Below are 17,895 nucleotides of genomic sequence, written 5' to 3'. Positions count from 1 at the left end.
TGAAAACAACGCAATGTCTCACGTCTCCCTTCGTTATATCTAATGTGACCACGCCCCCGCGCTGAACGTGCTATTCGAATATACACCCACACAGAAGAAAAAGCAGCGAGGCTATTCAAGTTTTTTATTTTACTGTTTGCTTCGCGATGAGAGGAATAAGACATAATTCACCCCAAACAGATGCTAACGCATTGTTTACCATGAAGTTGTGTGCGGAACAACCAATCAAAACTGACTATGTTAGTTGACCAATCAGAACACAGTATGCTACCGAAAGGTGAGATTTAAGGAAACTGAATCTTTTGAACAGCTTTGCGCAAACCGTTTGGGGATCTCTGAGAATTGAGGGAATTTTAAAATGATATTTTGACAAAATGACAATGTTTTTTAACCTTGGATGGATTTAAACCTAATGTACTTATAAACTTATAAACAGTGATAGGAAGCTTAGAATTTTCATCTTACTGGCTCTTTAATATAGTATGTTTTGTGTAAAAAGTTATTTTAATTTTCTGATTTTCACAAATTGTGAAAAACATTTACTACTACTACTACTACTACTACACACACACACACACACACACACACACACACACACACACACACATATATATATATATATATATATATATATATACACAGTATATATAGAATGTAACTTTTTATGGTAACTGGGTATTTGGGGGCTCTTGGGATTTCCATGGTAATGAACCTAGAATTCCTAGAATTATAATAAAATTACAGGAATTTGAGGGAAAAAAAATATCTGAAAGCATTATTTCAGAATTTGGGAAATGTGTTAAACGGTCATAAAAACAATGTGAAGGGAAAAAAAATCATTTTATTCCATGAAAAGGTTTGCCAATGTTTGGAAAACATGTCTCACCTTTTTGCAGATGATCTCAGCATATTTTTTCTCATATCTCCTTGGTAAATGTTTCTTCAGCTGCTCTGCTTGAGAAAAAGCGGTCTCCTTTAGCTTCTGTGGGAGGAACAACATCAAAACTGAGGCAACTAATATGGTATGAAGTAAATTTGAGATTATCAATCTAGAGTTCACTAGAATATGTTACCGTCTGCTTCATCTCAGGAATGTTAGACAGTTTATATTCTGGATCCTTGGGGAGCTTTTCCATAAAAAGCCTGGTGGGTTTAAAAGAACCAGAGTTAAACCTGTTATAAGAAAACTGAATATTATCAACACTACACACATAACGGAGACTCCCATTAAAGTTAAAGAGATACTCCCCCAAAAATGAACATTATGTTGTAAATTACTAATCGCTCCCAACCCATTTTAATTTCTTTCTTTTGCAGAAAAACCCTTTTTCAAGTCTCAGAATCAGTGATAAAGTCACACAAGTTTGGAACAACATGAAGGTCAGTAAATGATAAATAACTTTTATTTTCAGTTAAATGTCTGTTTAAAATGCAACAGATAGACCTAGAGCATCATGCTCTGTGTTGCCCTCCTCGGCGTACACATGGGTCATGCACATCACCTCCATGCCCGAGCAGAAGTATCGGCAGAGGGGCACTGCTTCATCCATGTCTAACGCACTGCCCTTCTTGGTCAAGGCCCGCACCCGTTCATCTGGGGTCAAACTCACATCAGCATGGTCCAACATCATGTTGCCAACGTCCTCAAACTACACCTCCAACCCTGTGATACAAACGAGTTACAAACAAAACTGGATTTCTCTTGCACTTCGAAATAATTCAGCGTCATACAGATTTACTATGCAAATATATCAACTTAATGAATGACACATTCGTTTATGTATAAGTCTTAAAGGTACAGTAACAAAAAAAAAAAATCTTACTAGAGAGCATAATCGAAGACATTCAAAGTTTTCTGTTATCTTTGGTATAATATAAACTGCTCAGTGAACAAGTAATACTATTGGATCACATAAAGATAAAATAAAGTGTTACATCTCCAAACAAGTGATAGATCACTTTACATTATTTTGTATCATATCACACAATATCCAACAGCTGGGGCTGCATTTATTTATTTTTTAAATAGGTGAATTGTTATGATACAGTATGAATGTGAACTTTATAAGTTTTATAAAGTTTTACCGTGGTAATAACGACAGTCTCTGTTTTCCAGATCACAAACACATTAACTGAGGAAACTCGTCCATCGCATTTAACTCTATTTGAATGAAATAAAGGCACATTAAATTGCGTTATATGGATCTGTATCCATCCTTTTGGCTTTAATCTCCACCACTCACTCACTTCTTCTTCCCGTATGATGCAAACAAACATCAGGTTCTGTATGGAGCCGCTCTCACATCGCTTTGGTGTTTCTCTGTTGACAGACGCTGCTGTGTTTCTCCATCGATCAGATTCAAGGTGTTTCAGTTAATATGTAACTGATCAACTTGTTACTGTTTACCTACTGTCAATAAACCAGGAAGCATTCTTAAAGAAGTTATATTTTTGTTGTTACTATTAGTAGTAGAATTTTGGATCAAATAAATGCAGGCTTGGCGAGCACAAGAACAATTCTGAAAAAGAAAAAAAAAAAAAAACAGTAAAAAAAGTAAAAAAAAACTCTTACTGTTCAAACCTTTTGACTGCTAGTTTACATATTAGTTTTTAGATGCAGTCTATTTAATAAAAAAAATTATATTTCAAAAGGCTTATTTAGCTTTATTTTAGTACTTCAACTTACAATGTTGAATTAAAAAATTCTGAAGTTTATTTTTAATTTCATGGAATGTTTATTCAAGTTTTAAGTTTCATTTTTTAGTCTTACTTCACAATAATAACCCAGGTGACAAGAAGACACCAGTCAGAGGAAAAGTCAAACCTTTATTCCATCTCTTTTCATTGTAGAAAGAATATCACTTGTGAAAAAGATTCAAAAGTGATAGAAGATTGACCACAGTAAATAGGCAAGTTAACCCCCCTTCATATATGTTTACCCACTCATTAATTCAAAATAGCTCAAGAATTTCAAGAAAACCGGTTGTGCAAAGCCACTGGTTCGATGTCAAATCATCAATCACAGGATTAACAGAATACAATGGGAATTACAGTAGGCACAACAGTGTGTGACCATGTTTGAAATCACACCAAATAAAACATCCACGATATTTTCCACTTATAGTAAAAGAGAGGATTATGGACGTCTATCCATTAGTTTCTCATTCCTGGGCATCATCTAGATTTGGCACAGAAATCTTGCTACATAAATCAAGCGTGGGTAATTATAATCCTACTGTACACCAAAAACAATCTTCTTTCAAATGAACCATTGACTGCTGCGAACAACAACGGCAGTTTCTTCATCAGCTAAACAGTGGACTGACTCCAGAGCTGGATGGCTTCTTTCAACATTAAAGTCACTGGAGTCAAAGCTTTCAGAAGAATGAAAAGTGCAAAATCAGGGCTGTAGTTTTTTTTCCTCAACGTCTACAAATGCAGAAAAAACATTTGGAAAACCCCAAATGAACCACTGACTGACAGATTCAAATACAATATAAACAGACTCAAACCCCTCTCCAACACCTGCATTCAATTTGCAATTAATATCCAGCTTTTATTGCTTTAACCCCTTATAAATTATAGTATGATTTGTTAAATTCGAATGACATTTTTCTCTGACTCATTAAATTAGTTTTGTTCTCGGCCTGTGAAAAGGGCAAATATGAATCTGAACTACTAGTCTAACTGGGCTAGCAAATAAAATCCTTTCTGCGGAGCTCTTCAAAGCTAATTTAGCGTTCACAGAGCAATTAAGATGCTTTCATGATGCTTTGAACATCTTCAACATAAGAACAAAAGCTTGCCACACCTTTTCTAATCCACACCTGTAGAAAGAATTCACCCGTCCCAAAAAAACGAGAAAGGAGTGTTACAACAGCCCTCAGAACATTTTAAAAACTCAATCATTCCCAATCTCCCATTAAACATCAAGAGCAGCCAACATTTACTTTCAAAAATATACATATCGGTTCCTTCTGTATTACACATTTCGCCCAGCAATAAATTGAGAACAAGAAAAAAATAATAAAAACGGAAAAACAACCACGTAACTAACAAAAAAGGCTCGGAAATTAAATCGAACGAGAGGCCACAGAACAAAATGTACCGCAGTGTTCGTAAACACGCTAAACCTGACTGAAGATCCTGACCCCAGACGTTTTAGAACTACGAGAGACACTGTTTTCATATACCTGACATGCTACGGATGGATGACTGTTTGTCATTATTAATATAATTTTGGATGAGTTAGTGACAGTCTCGCTGAGTGGTGATACAAGTCTCATTATGGATCATTCAAGTTTCAAAATCACAGTTGAAATATTTCGATTCATCCACCGCTGACTCATCTGACTGGGTTTCCTCACTGGAAAAAGAATACAGAACACACAGTTACATTTCAATTCAAATGTAAGAGAATTGATTGATTTAACAACTAGACTAATAAAAACTATAATGAAGTGGCAATAACTGCTTTTCCACCATCAGACAGAATGGGATCGAAGAACGATAAGGAGTTCAATTTCGGCTGACGGTGGAAAAGATGCAAAATCAGAGTGTTGTTCTCATGATTTCAATTATATTACATTATATTGTAGCACAACATAATCAGGTTACATTCAACTAGCGAGCTTTTTGTTTAGTTGCATAATCGAGTTTAACTTGAATTTGGGTTAGTGGCAAATAAGCATTTATAAGAGAAAGCATTTAAAAACACAGCTTAAAACATTTTGTTTGAAAACCTTTCATAACATTAAGAAACCTACAATTATCTAAAATTCAGGGCTCTCTCAAAGTGTCACGTGGTGTAACAATAAAAAGTGAAAACTAATGATTTTTTCCTCAGACTGATTTATTATAAAACTTAAAATGTACTCTCATATATATTCAAGATGTTTTTTTACAAATATAATAAAAGTTTTGGGGAGTTTTCACACCACGTGACATTTTACTTTCTGAACGAACTTTGTCTCGTCATAAAAGGTCAAACGAGGGTCTACACAGCTCCTCTCGATGAAATCATGTCCCGTTTTATGTTTTTCATTTCATTTCATTTATGTTGGTCACACAACATGACTGTAAAATTTTAAAAACTTAAGTCCGCTAAAATCAAAGTGGTTTTGTTCAACATATAAAAGCTTTATTAAGGCGGTCATGAACTTAGAAATCGGAATTCTCTCGATCGTCTGAAATACAAGAGGTTGAGGTTTGAGTCATAAAAACATTCTGTACGTTTCAGAACTCAACAAACGCAGGTCTACGCAGAAACCACGCGATAAAACGTTATTTTTAATGTAGTTCCAGACCGTGTCGGTAAGAAAGTCATCCTTTGTTCTGGTCATTCTCGTAATCACTATTGCATTATCTGTCTTCACAGATGCACTGAGCCATGCGTTTCTGACCTGCATCACTGCGGTGTCCATCTATAATGAACGTACGCTGTCAAACATACATTTCATAACTGTTAGGCAATCAAAGTTGTGCGTTTTTACTCCCAAATCTTCGATCTGCAACTCTATTCAAACAGTGCGTTTTGATGAGGTGGGTTAAAAACAAGACTGGAAATAGCCTATTGCTTCTAAATTACGATGTTTTTTTACATAAAATCTATATAACATTATAAGTGGCCATCAGAGAACAAAAAAAAAAAAGACAGTTCATGACCCGTTTAAACTACTTCATTTTATATTTTTCCTTCAATATGATTTCATGACAGATTTATCACCATGGAATGTTTTACTTTATGCTTAATAAAGACATCATTAAAAAAAAAATCCTATTAATGTATGATGTATTGTTCTAATATTTTTAAATGAGATGAATGGATAGGAGTCTTATTTACATTCTGGTCGAGTTTGTGGTAATCAGATGTCTTGGGTCTCCGTGTGCCTCTTGATCTCCGGCCCTCAACCACGAAGGCAATGATCTGCCGGCAAAATTAAAGAAATGACGGTCATTTAACTGCCATTTGACATCTTTAAAATACACAAGCAAACAGAGCCACGGACCTTGCGCTTGTTGTGACTGGCGATGTACAGCACAGCCACCAGTATAACGGCACACACCAGATAGGCAAAGAAGTGGCTGTTCTCTGTATTCTCCTCTTGTTGATAAACGTTCGCTTTATTGTCCTTCTTTTCTGTTTTGCCCTTAACTGTGTCCTGATCATTTGATTCATCAACCGTAAGGTCATCAACGTCTCCATCATCTTCAGGTCCAGGTGAGTTCTCGGTCTCATCTCCATCACGTTCAGAAGGATCAGGGCTGTTGTCGTCGTCGTCGTCGTCTTCAGGCTCATTGTTTTGGTCAACTGTGTTCAGTTTCTTGTCACTTACTTGCTCCTCTTGACCGGTTTCATCATCTTGGTTTGGTTGTTTTCCACTGTCTTCAGCAGGTTTAGTGCCTGCTTGTCCGTCATCTACTTTATTTTGTCCTGCTGTGGTCGTCTTCTCTTTAGACTCTTCTTTTAATGCAGCTCCTTCAGATTCAGTGTTGTTTTCTTGCTTGTTTGTTTTATCTTGGGTATGTGTCTTCACGTCGTCTTCATTTCCTTCATTTTTTGATTCACCATCTTTTTTAACAATTTCCGGGACGGGGGCTTCTTTAACATCTTCAGTTGTATTTACACTCTTTTCATCACTTGCTTTATTAGTTTTTTCAGGATTTTCAGGGCCATCTTCCTTATTGCTGGCAGGTGGGCTCTCCGGTTCTTCTTTTATGTTTTTAATAATGCTGTTACCTTGATCCTTTGTAATTGAAGCATCTCCTTCATTACTTTTTAGCTCATTTGCAGCTTTGCTGGGTGAAACAGTTGTACCCTCTTCTGCATCAGAATTCTTCACTGGTTTGGAGTGAACTGGAAAACATCACAAATCAGAAACATCACAATCAAATTTTGGTCATAACACTCACAGTTGAAGTTTATCGTTTTATCAAAACCTTAAATGCAGGAATCGTGTCCCTTGTTCTTAGCAGGGCTCGACAGTGTGAGCAGTACACTATAAAAATGCAACTAGAGATACTGAAAAACAATAAATAATTATATTTTGATTAGTCAACATTAATAAAGAACTAGTACAACAATTAGCTTATTGCATATTGTTAGTTAATGTTAACCTGCTTTAACTAATATTAACTAATGGGCCCTTGTTTTAAAGTGTTACCTATTGTTCTTCCATACTTTTGTACGATAATCTTGAAACATTTGTTTACTTCATATTTGTGTGTGTTTCTTTTTAAATAAATAATTTCTTGAATAAAATATTTTTTTATAAAATTATTTAACCTGTTAGGAGGACAACACTTTTTTTTCCACTTACCAAATTATACATTGTGATACCGTGACAAAAGCTTCAACGATTATTGTGAAAACCGTCACATATATAATTTGACTATACATCATTTAATAAATAGTCTTGAAACAAAACTATTGAACCTTGTGTACTTCCTGTATTCTGATCAATTTAATAATTGTGTTTGTAAATGTCTCCTTATATCCCTAAAATGAAGCTAAAACGCATAATTTGAAAATGTGATTATTTTAATGCGCTCCTAGATTTGTGCGCTCTCTGAGGAAAAGGTTTGGGTCAAGCCCAGCTTACACTTGCAGGATCATTGCCAAGGCGCCTGTAAGCTTTTCTGGTGGCATATCACCTTACTCATAGCCTCCATGTTGGTTTTCTACTTATTTTGTTCATCTGTCTGTATGTTTTCTTACCGATGTATTAAAAGATTACGGTAAATAGGACACACGCACTCAGATATGGCAACATGTGAACAATGGCGAGCACAAACAGGAAGTCAATCCTATTTACATACATTTCGAAAGCAGGAATGTGCTTCCAAAACTGTTACGCGTTAAACAAAGTGGAAAAAATGTCGTACTTTAGGAGAATAATTAGCCAACAACACGTAGAACAGTAGCGGAGATATTATTTTTATCTCCAAATACTGTGCGCACCAGGACGATGATTTAGAAGTAAACATGTCACGAGATTTATCAATCTATATTGTCTCCCAATCCCACAAACATCATGCGAATATTACTATAACTAATGCAATACACTAGCTTACCTTGATAGAAGCAGAGGACAACGATAAACAGCGTTGATAAGCGCATCATGGCTTCAGACAGTGACACAGTGCCACGAGTTTCACAACGCGTCGACGAGGACCAATAATCCTTTATCTCGATCCTGACTGTGAAACCAAAGGCTGTGTCCTAAAGTGACGTGCTCACACTCCGGAGTGCGCATTTGAAGTGCGATCGCGTCACAGCGTCGCGAAGAAGGCTGTCCCAAAGTGAAGTGCGCGCACTCCGACGTGCGCATTTGATTTGAAGTGCTATTGCGTCACGACTCAAGATGAGCTCTTCAGTATTTTGTGTGCATGTCCTGCCGTGTCATATTTTCTAATGTTAAGATTGCACCCCTGTCTTAATATCTTCATAAGTGTTTACATTTCCTCTTGTTTTAGGACTTTTCTTTAGAAAATGAGCCTGCTGGGGAAGGACTTACAAAATACAAATTAAGCAAGTTAATACACACATTTTTTTTTCCTGAAATTAATTGTGCTGTTGTTGTTAAAGGGATAGTTCACTTTCAAATAAAATTTTGGTATGTTTACATTGGTAATGGTTACCTCCAGAACGATTTGACCTAAAAATATCAAAATGGGAAATACTGCGGAAACAAAGAAACCTACATCTTGGATGCCCTTGCGGTAAGCTAAAACATATCAACATTTTATTTGAAAGTGAACCATCCCTTTAACAGGCATGATTTATTTGCTCTGATTTAAGATTGCAAGTGTTCTGGGACAGGACAGGTGAGGGAGTGAGGGAAGACGTCAATATTTCAGAGAGAGAACGAGGAGAGAATAGACAGACTGTTTTCTCATCTTGAGATAATGGTTACAAATTGGGAACATTCAATTTCGGTAACACTTTAGAATAATGGTCTATTATTTAATGTTACTTAATTTATTAATTAACATGAACAAATAATGAACAGTACATTTATTACAGTATATTCATTAATCTGTGTTAATGTTTGTTAATGAAAATACAGTTATTCCTTGTTAGTTTTCATGCTAATTCACTGTGGTTTAACTAATGTTAACAAGCACAACTTTTGATTTGAATAATGCATTAGTAAATGTAAAAATTAACAAACTTAATAAATGCTGTAGAAAGATTATTCTTGCTTAGAACATGTTAACTAAAGTAGTTAACTAACATTAACTAAAGGACCATTATTTTAAAGTGTTACCTCATTTTCTGTATTTTATTTTTGTGATGCAAGTTAAAAATTAAATTAATATGTTGCATTTTTGTAATGCCATTTATTGGTGAATAAGCCTGAGTATTTTCTGTACATTTTGTATTTTTTGTTGTGCAACATTAATATAAATTGTTCAATGCATTACTGAAAGTACTTTTTATGACTATTTACAACATAGCTTATGTCACGATCATCAGCTGGAGTACATAGGAACTCCTATAGAGGGCACTCCACTCAGGACTCTGGCATTTAGTATTTCCATTCCCAACTCCATTTCCCATAATCCTGTGCTTAGGGCTAATAACCAAGGGGCAAGGAACTCGACCGGAAGTTGAAGTCGGGTGGGGGCTGCCATCTTTTAGCAGAACTTCACTTGCGTTAGCATTCCCATTGACTCCCATTCATTTTGGCGTCACTTTGACAGCGAATAACTTTACATCTGAGGCGTTTAAAGACTCTGTTTGTCCATTATTTATTTCTAAAGATACACGACAATGTATAAAGGGCTCCATTACCTTCTATGTTACATTATGGCCCCGTAGAAACAGTTTTTATAAAAATAGGCTAACGATTGCGTCATAACCACTCAGCTCTCTGTCGCATTACCGTACAGACAGGAGGAGAAGCTCGCAGGCAATTAACTTAATATGGCGTACTGGCGTTACATTTTAAAATACTATACAAAATAATTAATCAGAATACTTACTCCTGCTCACTCACGACAAAGAACTCCCCGCTCAAGTTCGCCGTCTCTGCAAGATTAACGATGGCAGTTTGCACGCACAGCCACTTAGAAGATTTACATCTGTCAGACAGGTTGCTGACGTCGTCAAGCTTCGTTTGAGTCTGCGCGTCAGAAACGGAAGTGCTAAAAAACGCAAAAAATGGGCTTCACTTGTCTCAATTGAGTTCCAATGGGGTAGCTGTGTCCATTTCTTTTACTGTCTATGCTAATAACCAGGCGGCAAGGAAGTCGACCGGAAGTTGAAGTCGGGTGGGGGCTGCCATCGTTTAGCAGAACTTCACTTGCGTTAGCATTCCCATTGACTCCCATTCATTTTCGCGTCACTTTGACAGCGAATAACTTTACATCTGAGGCGTTTAAAGACTCCGTTTGTCCATTATTTATTTCTAAAGATACACAACAATGTATAAAGGGCTCCATTACCTTCTATGTTACATTATGGCCCCGTAGAAACAGTTTTTATAAAAATAGGCTAACGATTGCGTCATAACCACTCGACTCTCTGCCGCATTACCGTACAGACAGGAGGAGAAGCTCGCAGGCAATTAACTTAATAAGGCGTACTGGCGTTACATTTTAAAATACTATACAAAATAATTAATCGGAATACTTACTCCTGCTCACTCACGCCAAACAACTCCCCGCTCAAGCTCGCCGTCTCTGCAAGATTAACGATGGCAGTTTGCACGCACAGCCACTTAGAAGATTTACATCTGTCAGACAGGTTGCTGACATCATCAAGCTTCGTTTTGAGTCTGCGCGTCAGAAACGGAAGTGCTAAAAACGCTAAAAATGGGCTTCAATTGTCTCAGTTGAGTTCCAATGGGGTTCCAATCCGCTATGTCCATTTCTTTTACTGTCTATGCTAATAACCACCAGGTGTTCCCCATTACCACTCCCCTATATAAACTGTGTTTGGACTCTATAGAGCAAAGTCTTGTTTAGTTCTGTCTGGCATTTCCGAGCGGTTTCCTAGTGTTTGTTCCTTCCGTGTTTGTCTTTGGATTGTTCATATCGATGACGTCTTCCCTCACTCCCTCACCTGTCCTGTCCCAGCACACTTGCAATCTTAAATCAGAGCAAATAAACCATGCCTGCAAGGGATGGTTCACTTTCAAATTAAATTTTGATATGTTTTAGCTTACTTCAAGGGCATCCAAGATGTAGGTTTCTTTGTTTCTGCAGTATTTCCCATTTTTATATTTTTAGGTCAAACTGTTCTTGTCTGTGACTCATATAATGGAGGTCTATGGTCACCACCTCAAAGAGCAAGCACAGAGGAGTCCAAATTAAACAATTCCCTATCGTAAGAACACATTGATTGCAATTGGTTTGTGTAAGAAAACTTATTTATATTGTTTTTTTTATCTTTTGTACATAACCACGTCCAACTGATCTGAGGGCGCACGTGCTTCCTGTTTTCATGTGACGTTTGCGCATGCTCTGGCTTAAGGGGCGGTCACATTAGCCTTTGAACATGCGAAATTATTTCGGACACCGCTGCGAATATGGGCAGGACCAAGATATAACGGTGTGTGTGGTTCTGTGGGCCGCGAGTTGAAAAAGGTCAGGAACCAATGGTCTATAGAGTCATCAAAACCATTTAAATTAACAATTTTTGACTTCCCTCCAAAACTAATATCGCTATTATATATATATATATATATATATATATTTTTCGAGCATGAGACTGACAGTGAAAAACATTCAGACATTTATTTATAAAGTATTCAGAAAATAATAGTGATGGACATTTTTGATAGCCTTATTACTGAACATGCCACATTAACTATTTAATAGAAATAGAGAAAATAAATATTCTACATAGTAGGGATTACATGTTTAAAGCACGGAGACTCGAACCTGCGCCCTTCAGGTTACAAGTCCAACTCTCTAACCATTTATAAATGTATGCTAGATGAACAAAATATCAGTCCAAATAATTATAATATAAAATTACATTTAATAAAATTGTAAAATAAATGTCAAATTTAAATAAATAGTTAAAATAATACAATTATTAATTCTATCAAAATAACTATTTAATAATCATGTATAAATAATAATAATGTATATATAATATTAATAAATATTGTTGTGAAACGAGGTGGAAGTAGACTCTGGACTGTAGAGGGCAGTGTAAGTCCACGAGTTTGTCAAAAGCCTTTCGTTCACTGGATCATTTGTCTAATTCTGTCTAAATTACATCACCAATTCAGCTTTTTTTTCTCCAATGCAGCTCTCCCCTTTTTCTCTTTCCCTGTCTCTTAAGAATAAACCCCTTTCATTAAGGCTGTACTAAACTTCAAATGCATCAAGAACTATGAATGTGATCTGTCAGTTCATTTTATGTGAACACAATGTTAGAGAGAGTGAGATGTTTTTAAGACTGATTGAAGTTCAGCTCAGAACTCAGAGCATGCATCGACGGGACTCTCCAGAGACGGACCGGAGCTCGTGCTCCAGGAGAACAGAACAGACTCTGAATCTAGAATGAGCAGATCGAGACTCACAAATATGGCTTGAGCGTGCTCCTGAAGACGACCAAATCTGAGAAAGCAGAATGGTCCAGCAGATTTATGATGCTTCTAGTGTCTCTTTCACAGCAGATATATTATTTAATAACAAAACTCAGTGCTTGATGTTTCTCCAAGTCCTCTGTCTGGGTTGCTCACCCTCATGCGGTCTCAAACCCGCATGTCTCTCCGCCTTCTGTGGAACACAAAGATTGAGCAGATTTGTCATGTTTTGCTTTCGTTATGTGGGAAAGCGCAGCATGAACATTCTGCCTGACATTTTCTTTTGTGCTCCACACTGAAGTCATACGGGTTCGTTACAACATGAGGGTGAGAAAATGACTTCTTTTTTTTTTGGGCAAAACTGGCTCCCATGAAATAAAAAGGCCTTTGTTTTATGTCAGATCACGTGTGAGTGATTATCTTTCCAATGTAAATATGTTCTACAGCGAAACGATTGGCCTAATCTTTATTATCATGTATGACCTTAACGACTGCCATGAATAATTTGTTACGGCGGCCAAAGATCTTGCACAACATGCAAATCGTGTTAATGTTAATCATTGTTTTACTCCTCAGCTGGAGACAAAACCCCTGCAGCCTCAGATACTCCACCAGGTCTAATTATAGGCCTGACATTTAGTACTGAAAACCATCGCTCTAATTCCTCATCTGCGTTTCCTTCTTTAAGGTCAAATGGTGGTCAATAAAACATTAAGAGGAGGTTTTGGGCACGCGGCCAGGTGAAACCTGTCTTCACAAGGAGCCAGCAGAGACGCTGCCAGAAGTAATGAGAGTGTTGATCAAACAATCAATGAATATGTTAACAGGACCGCACGTACTGTAAGTGTCCATCACCGAACATGGAACAAGACTTTGGCGTTTCCTACAGGTGGAACAACTAATGGTAAATATTTTAAGGTTAAGGAGCTCCAAATATGCCTTTCCACTTATGAGAAACCCCCTTTCAACATGATAAAGGCAGCTCAATATTTTCATTTCTAAAAATCCATTTGTATTGTGTATTATATTTGATAATAAAGAGACTAAATTAATTATTATTATTATTACAAATTAAATTTATATTTTTAAAAAATCTGTAAATAAATACGGTACAATGTTCGGCATTCATTTGAACAATAGTTTTTACAGGTATTTGACTTTTACCACATTGCGTTGTGTTTTAAAGTTAACGGAAAGTGTAAGTGTATCATGTCCTGTGTAATGAGCTGTCAGTTATTTTTCAGCTTTATTTTTACATTATTTGTAAGGATATATCATAATGCATATTTATGTGGTCACTAGGTTGTATTAAAATATAATATTTTGTGCAATAACCCAAAGAGAAACATTTTCAGTTCACTCCAGAGAAGGGTTATTATTAACTAATAAGCTAATACCAAAACCATAAAAAAATAAATGTTGCGAATTATTATTATTATTATTTTTTTACTAAATTCAGATTTAAACCTTAAACTTATTCCATTTCAGCTATTTCTTATTTAGTTTAACTTGATGTACTAAAATAATTAAAACGGAAAAAAATATTAAGAAAAATATTATAAAATACAAAATTACAAGATTTCTTAAAACCTAAAACAAATTCTAAATATTAACAAAAGAATATAACATTATCCCATAATGTAAATTCTTTTCACTGTAATGTATTGTTCTAAAGCAGTGTTATAAAATATTGTATTATATTGACTGATTGATTTTTGTGTCTGTGTTAACACATCAACATTAGACAGACCTTGTGTGAAAATCTGAAACCCTGTTATATTGATATTTGCTGTGGATTCTTATCACACACAGAGTTCATACACACTACCAGTCAAATGTTTGAACACACACGACTGGATTTATGTTTCTCATGAGCTTAAAGCTTCAGCTTAAAGGTATATATGCAAAGTAATTTGTTATTATATTTATGTATTTATTAAATGAGTGGTAAAGGAAAATCAGCAACAAGTGTGCAGCTTACACGTGATCACTGAATGAGCTCGAATCTGTCTAAAGACTTGACATTGCTCTCCCTGTGCGCCGTTTCAATGAACCATCAAAGCATTCAGTGAGTTCAGGTTTATTGATAAACTCCCTCGCAGAACATGAAGTCTTATTCATGTTCGGTATTCAGTTCCAACCGTTTTCATCAATCGCAAATCCCATCTCTGATTCATACATCAGCAAAAACCACATATGAATCGACCGTTCTGTTAATCAGCGGACTGAAAATGATGACGTTCAGAGGCTGACAATCAGGCCGCCGGTCTATTCATTTGGCCTTGCACTCGAGAGCTCCTCAAGCTGATTTATGTATTCTTTCGTCTTAATATTGATTGTCGGAGTTGAGGAATGTAAACACAATGTCAAGTGATTCAGACACATCAAAAGCCGAACCTGGCACGAATTCAAGATCAAAGCCGGGCCCACCGGCAGACGCTTGGCCAGGGGCCAGTGCGCTCTAATGAGCTGAATTAACATGTATTAATTCTGACCTTGTGAGGAGCAGACAGATGTCTCTTATGAGAGAGGGTCCTTTGTTCAATACACACGTTTAAAGGGGAAGGTCTCCTGCTGTCTCCCGCCGGCCGCATCTGATTATTAAAGAGAGTTCAAAGTAAGAACAAGGGTGTGTGAGGGGTTAAATGTTAACAACAGCAACAACAACAACAATCATAGCATCAAACATTAGGCAATAGAAATTGTACACTATCATGCAAAACTTTGTGGTAAGTACTTTTGACCTTTCTATTCATCAAATAATCTTGAAAAAAAAAATTATAATCGTTTCCACAGAAATAGGAAGCAGCCCACCTGTTTTCAACAATGATGATAATAATAAATCTTTTGCACTTTATTTTACAGTACGTGTACTTACATCTACTTATAGTGTACTTACCATGTATTTATCTAAGAATGTTCTGGTAATTCAAGGTAACTACATTGGGTTACCTAGTTATTAAATAGTTATTGTAATTACTATAATAAGCACATAGTATGTACATGAGGAACAGGACTGTAAAATAAAGTGCAAACAATAAGTCTTTCTTGAGCAGCAGATCAGCATATTAGAATGATTTCTGAAGGATCGTGTGACACTGAAGACTGGAGCAATGGAAATGAAGTTTTGCATCATGAAATTAATTATATATATATATATATATATATATATATATATATATATATATATATATATATATAATTAATACAATTATATTTATATTACCAACCCAAAACGTTTGAATGCTACTCCATATTAACTAAACATTATATTTTCTAATATTAAATATCAGTAAGGCTCTGATTACCTGCATATATATAAAATTTAATAAATCTTTTTGAACTATATTTTATTTCAATATTTGGTTTTACATTTCTAATCTAGAATATTGTTTTTATTTAATGATCAAATCTATATATTTAATTACAGTTATCTATTATTTAAATTAAATCGAATTTAAGATTTAAACAAATATATTAGAATACGTCTATTAGAATCTTTAATACATTATTTTAGAGCTTACATTTTTCAACACTTTAGAATCAATTATTTAACTTCAGAATTAAACAGATTTATTTATTTATAATTGCATAATATATGTATAATTTATTTATTATATAAATATATACCAATTATTAGTGCAATAAAATATAAAATGTGCAGTTAAAGTATAAAAACCACAAATACCGTTGCTGCTTAAAATACTAGCAAGCTGTAGGCCCTATTCAAGATAGAGTAAAGGTATTGTAGAATAAAATGCTAATGCAACGAAGTGCAACACAATTAAAGAATGTCTGAACTCATCAGGTAAACACAAAATTGTGCTGTGCCTGCAACTGGAAGAGTTAACAAGCACTTTTCCAAGAACTGACTTGGAGAAAACAAGCTGAGAGAATAATCACAGATATCTTTCTCCAGCCAATCTCTCTAACAGGCCAGTCATATTAAAGTCACTCAGCCCGGCTCGCTGTGGGTCGTGTAGTGCTTGCATGTGTGTGTGTGTGTGTGTCGGTGGGCGTATGGAGAATAGGCCAGCGCATCAGAGTCCTATAGCCTTAAGGAGCCAGGCTTTCTCTGTTGTCTGACAACTCATTACCTTTAATTTGGTTGATGGGTCTAGAGCTAAGGGTACACACAGAGACACGGGGCCCCAGAGAGCATCGCAGGGCCTGGGATGATGCAAGCCATATTTCTCGCTTCTCTAATGACTGCCAAGCAAAATAAAATATAAGCTTTTGTGTGCATGTGTGTGCGTGTGACTGACAGGTCTGTACCTCACCTGAGGGCAGAGAGGGAAATGAGCACTCAACGTGTGTCAACCTGTCTATCTGCATGCTCGAGCACACACACACACACACACACACATGCGCGCGCGCGCACACAGCGTGTGTCACAACGATACATCTGACAGAGGGGGCAGTGCAACCGTACGCTGTTAAACCGCTCATAGTTGAATCATATGGGAACCAGCACACACTGTAAGACATCATTAAGCAATTAGTGATAATGATGTGTGTTGTTTCCTCACACTTGACGTGATTGGCTGTTGCTGGCAGTGTGAGGCAGCTCTGGAAGGAGTGAGTCTGATTCTTGTTGTGGCACATTATTGCAGCTCAATATTATTCATCCAGTGAACACACACAGATATGTTCATGGGAGCATGGCTGTACCTGCCATTGAGGTCTCCTTTCCCCCCCAAGGTTTCTATAATCAAAATGATAACTACACAATATTAAGTCTAGTTTGGTGCTGCAAGTCTGGAAAACTCAGCCTTTTATCGCACAATTATGAGAACCTAAAACACAATTGTTAGATTAAAAAAAGAAGAAATTCGCAATTATCTTTCTTGTATTTTATTCTGTGGTGGAAAAATATATATAGTCTAAGCTATAAACTCTTTGAGGAAAAAAAAGTCACATTACATGTGTATGTATCTCAATTACAACTCTGTAAGAAAAAATAGAATTGTGAGAAGTAAACTTAGAATTCTGAGTTTACGTCTGATAGTTCTGTTTTTTTTCCCTCTCTCTCTCAGAATTCTAAGAATAAAAAGACCAAAATATGAGGTAAGGGGGTGGGGGCAAGAAAAGAATTGGAAGATCTTAACTTAGAAAAAAAAAAAAAAAGAGTCTGATTTGTGAGATATAAAGTCAGAATTCAGAGGGAAACGTTGAAATTGCGAGATGTTAACTTGTATTGCAGCAACTCACAGTACAATTCAACTGTTAATTTTGTGGCAAAAAATGTAAAAAAGGAATTGCAAGATGCAATCTCAAAATTGAAGATGAGATCATGTTTAAGATGATCAATCAAATCAAAGTAAACAGACTGTTTACCAGGTTGCCAAGT

At 36.0% G+C, this 17,895-nt stretch overlaps 1 protein-coding gene across 1 annotated transcript; it reads right to left on the bottom strand.

Moving 5' to 3' along the window:
• Nucleotides 1–2,806: 2,806 nt before the first annotated feature.
• On the bottom strand, nucleotides 2,807–8,326 carry LOC113107302 (trans-Golgi network integral membrane protein 2-like). The gene is made up of 4 exons (XM_026269717.1): nucleotides 8,074–8,326; nucleotides 6,009–6,856; nucleotides 5,843–5,926; nucleotides 2,807–4,366 (listed from the first exon to the last, which is right to left on the bottom strand). Exons 1-4 carry the CDS (start codon nucleotides 8,120–8,122, stop codon nucleotides 4,364–4,366), a joined length of 984 nt encoding a protein of 327 aa, XP_026125502.1. The 5' UTR covers nucleotides 8,123–8,326; the 3' UTR covers nucleotides 2,807–4,363.
• Nucleotides 8,327–17,895: the final 9,569 nt, after the last annotated feature.

Source organism: Carassius auratus, chromosome 8, assembly GCF_003368295.1.
Source record: "Carassius auratus strain Wakin chromosome 8, ASM336829v1, whole genome shotgun sequence".
NCBI lineage: Eukaryota > Metazoa > Chordata > Actinopteri > Cypriniformes > Cyprinidae > Carassius > Carassius auratus.
This window is presented reverse-complemented; position numbering and strand designations above follow the sequence as displayed.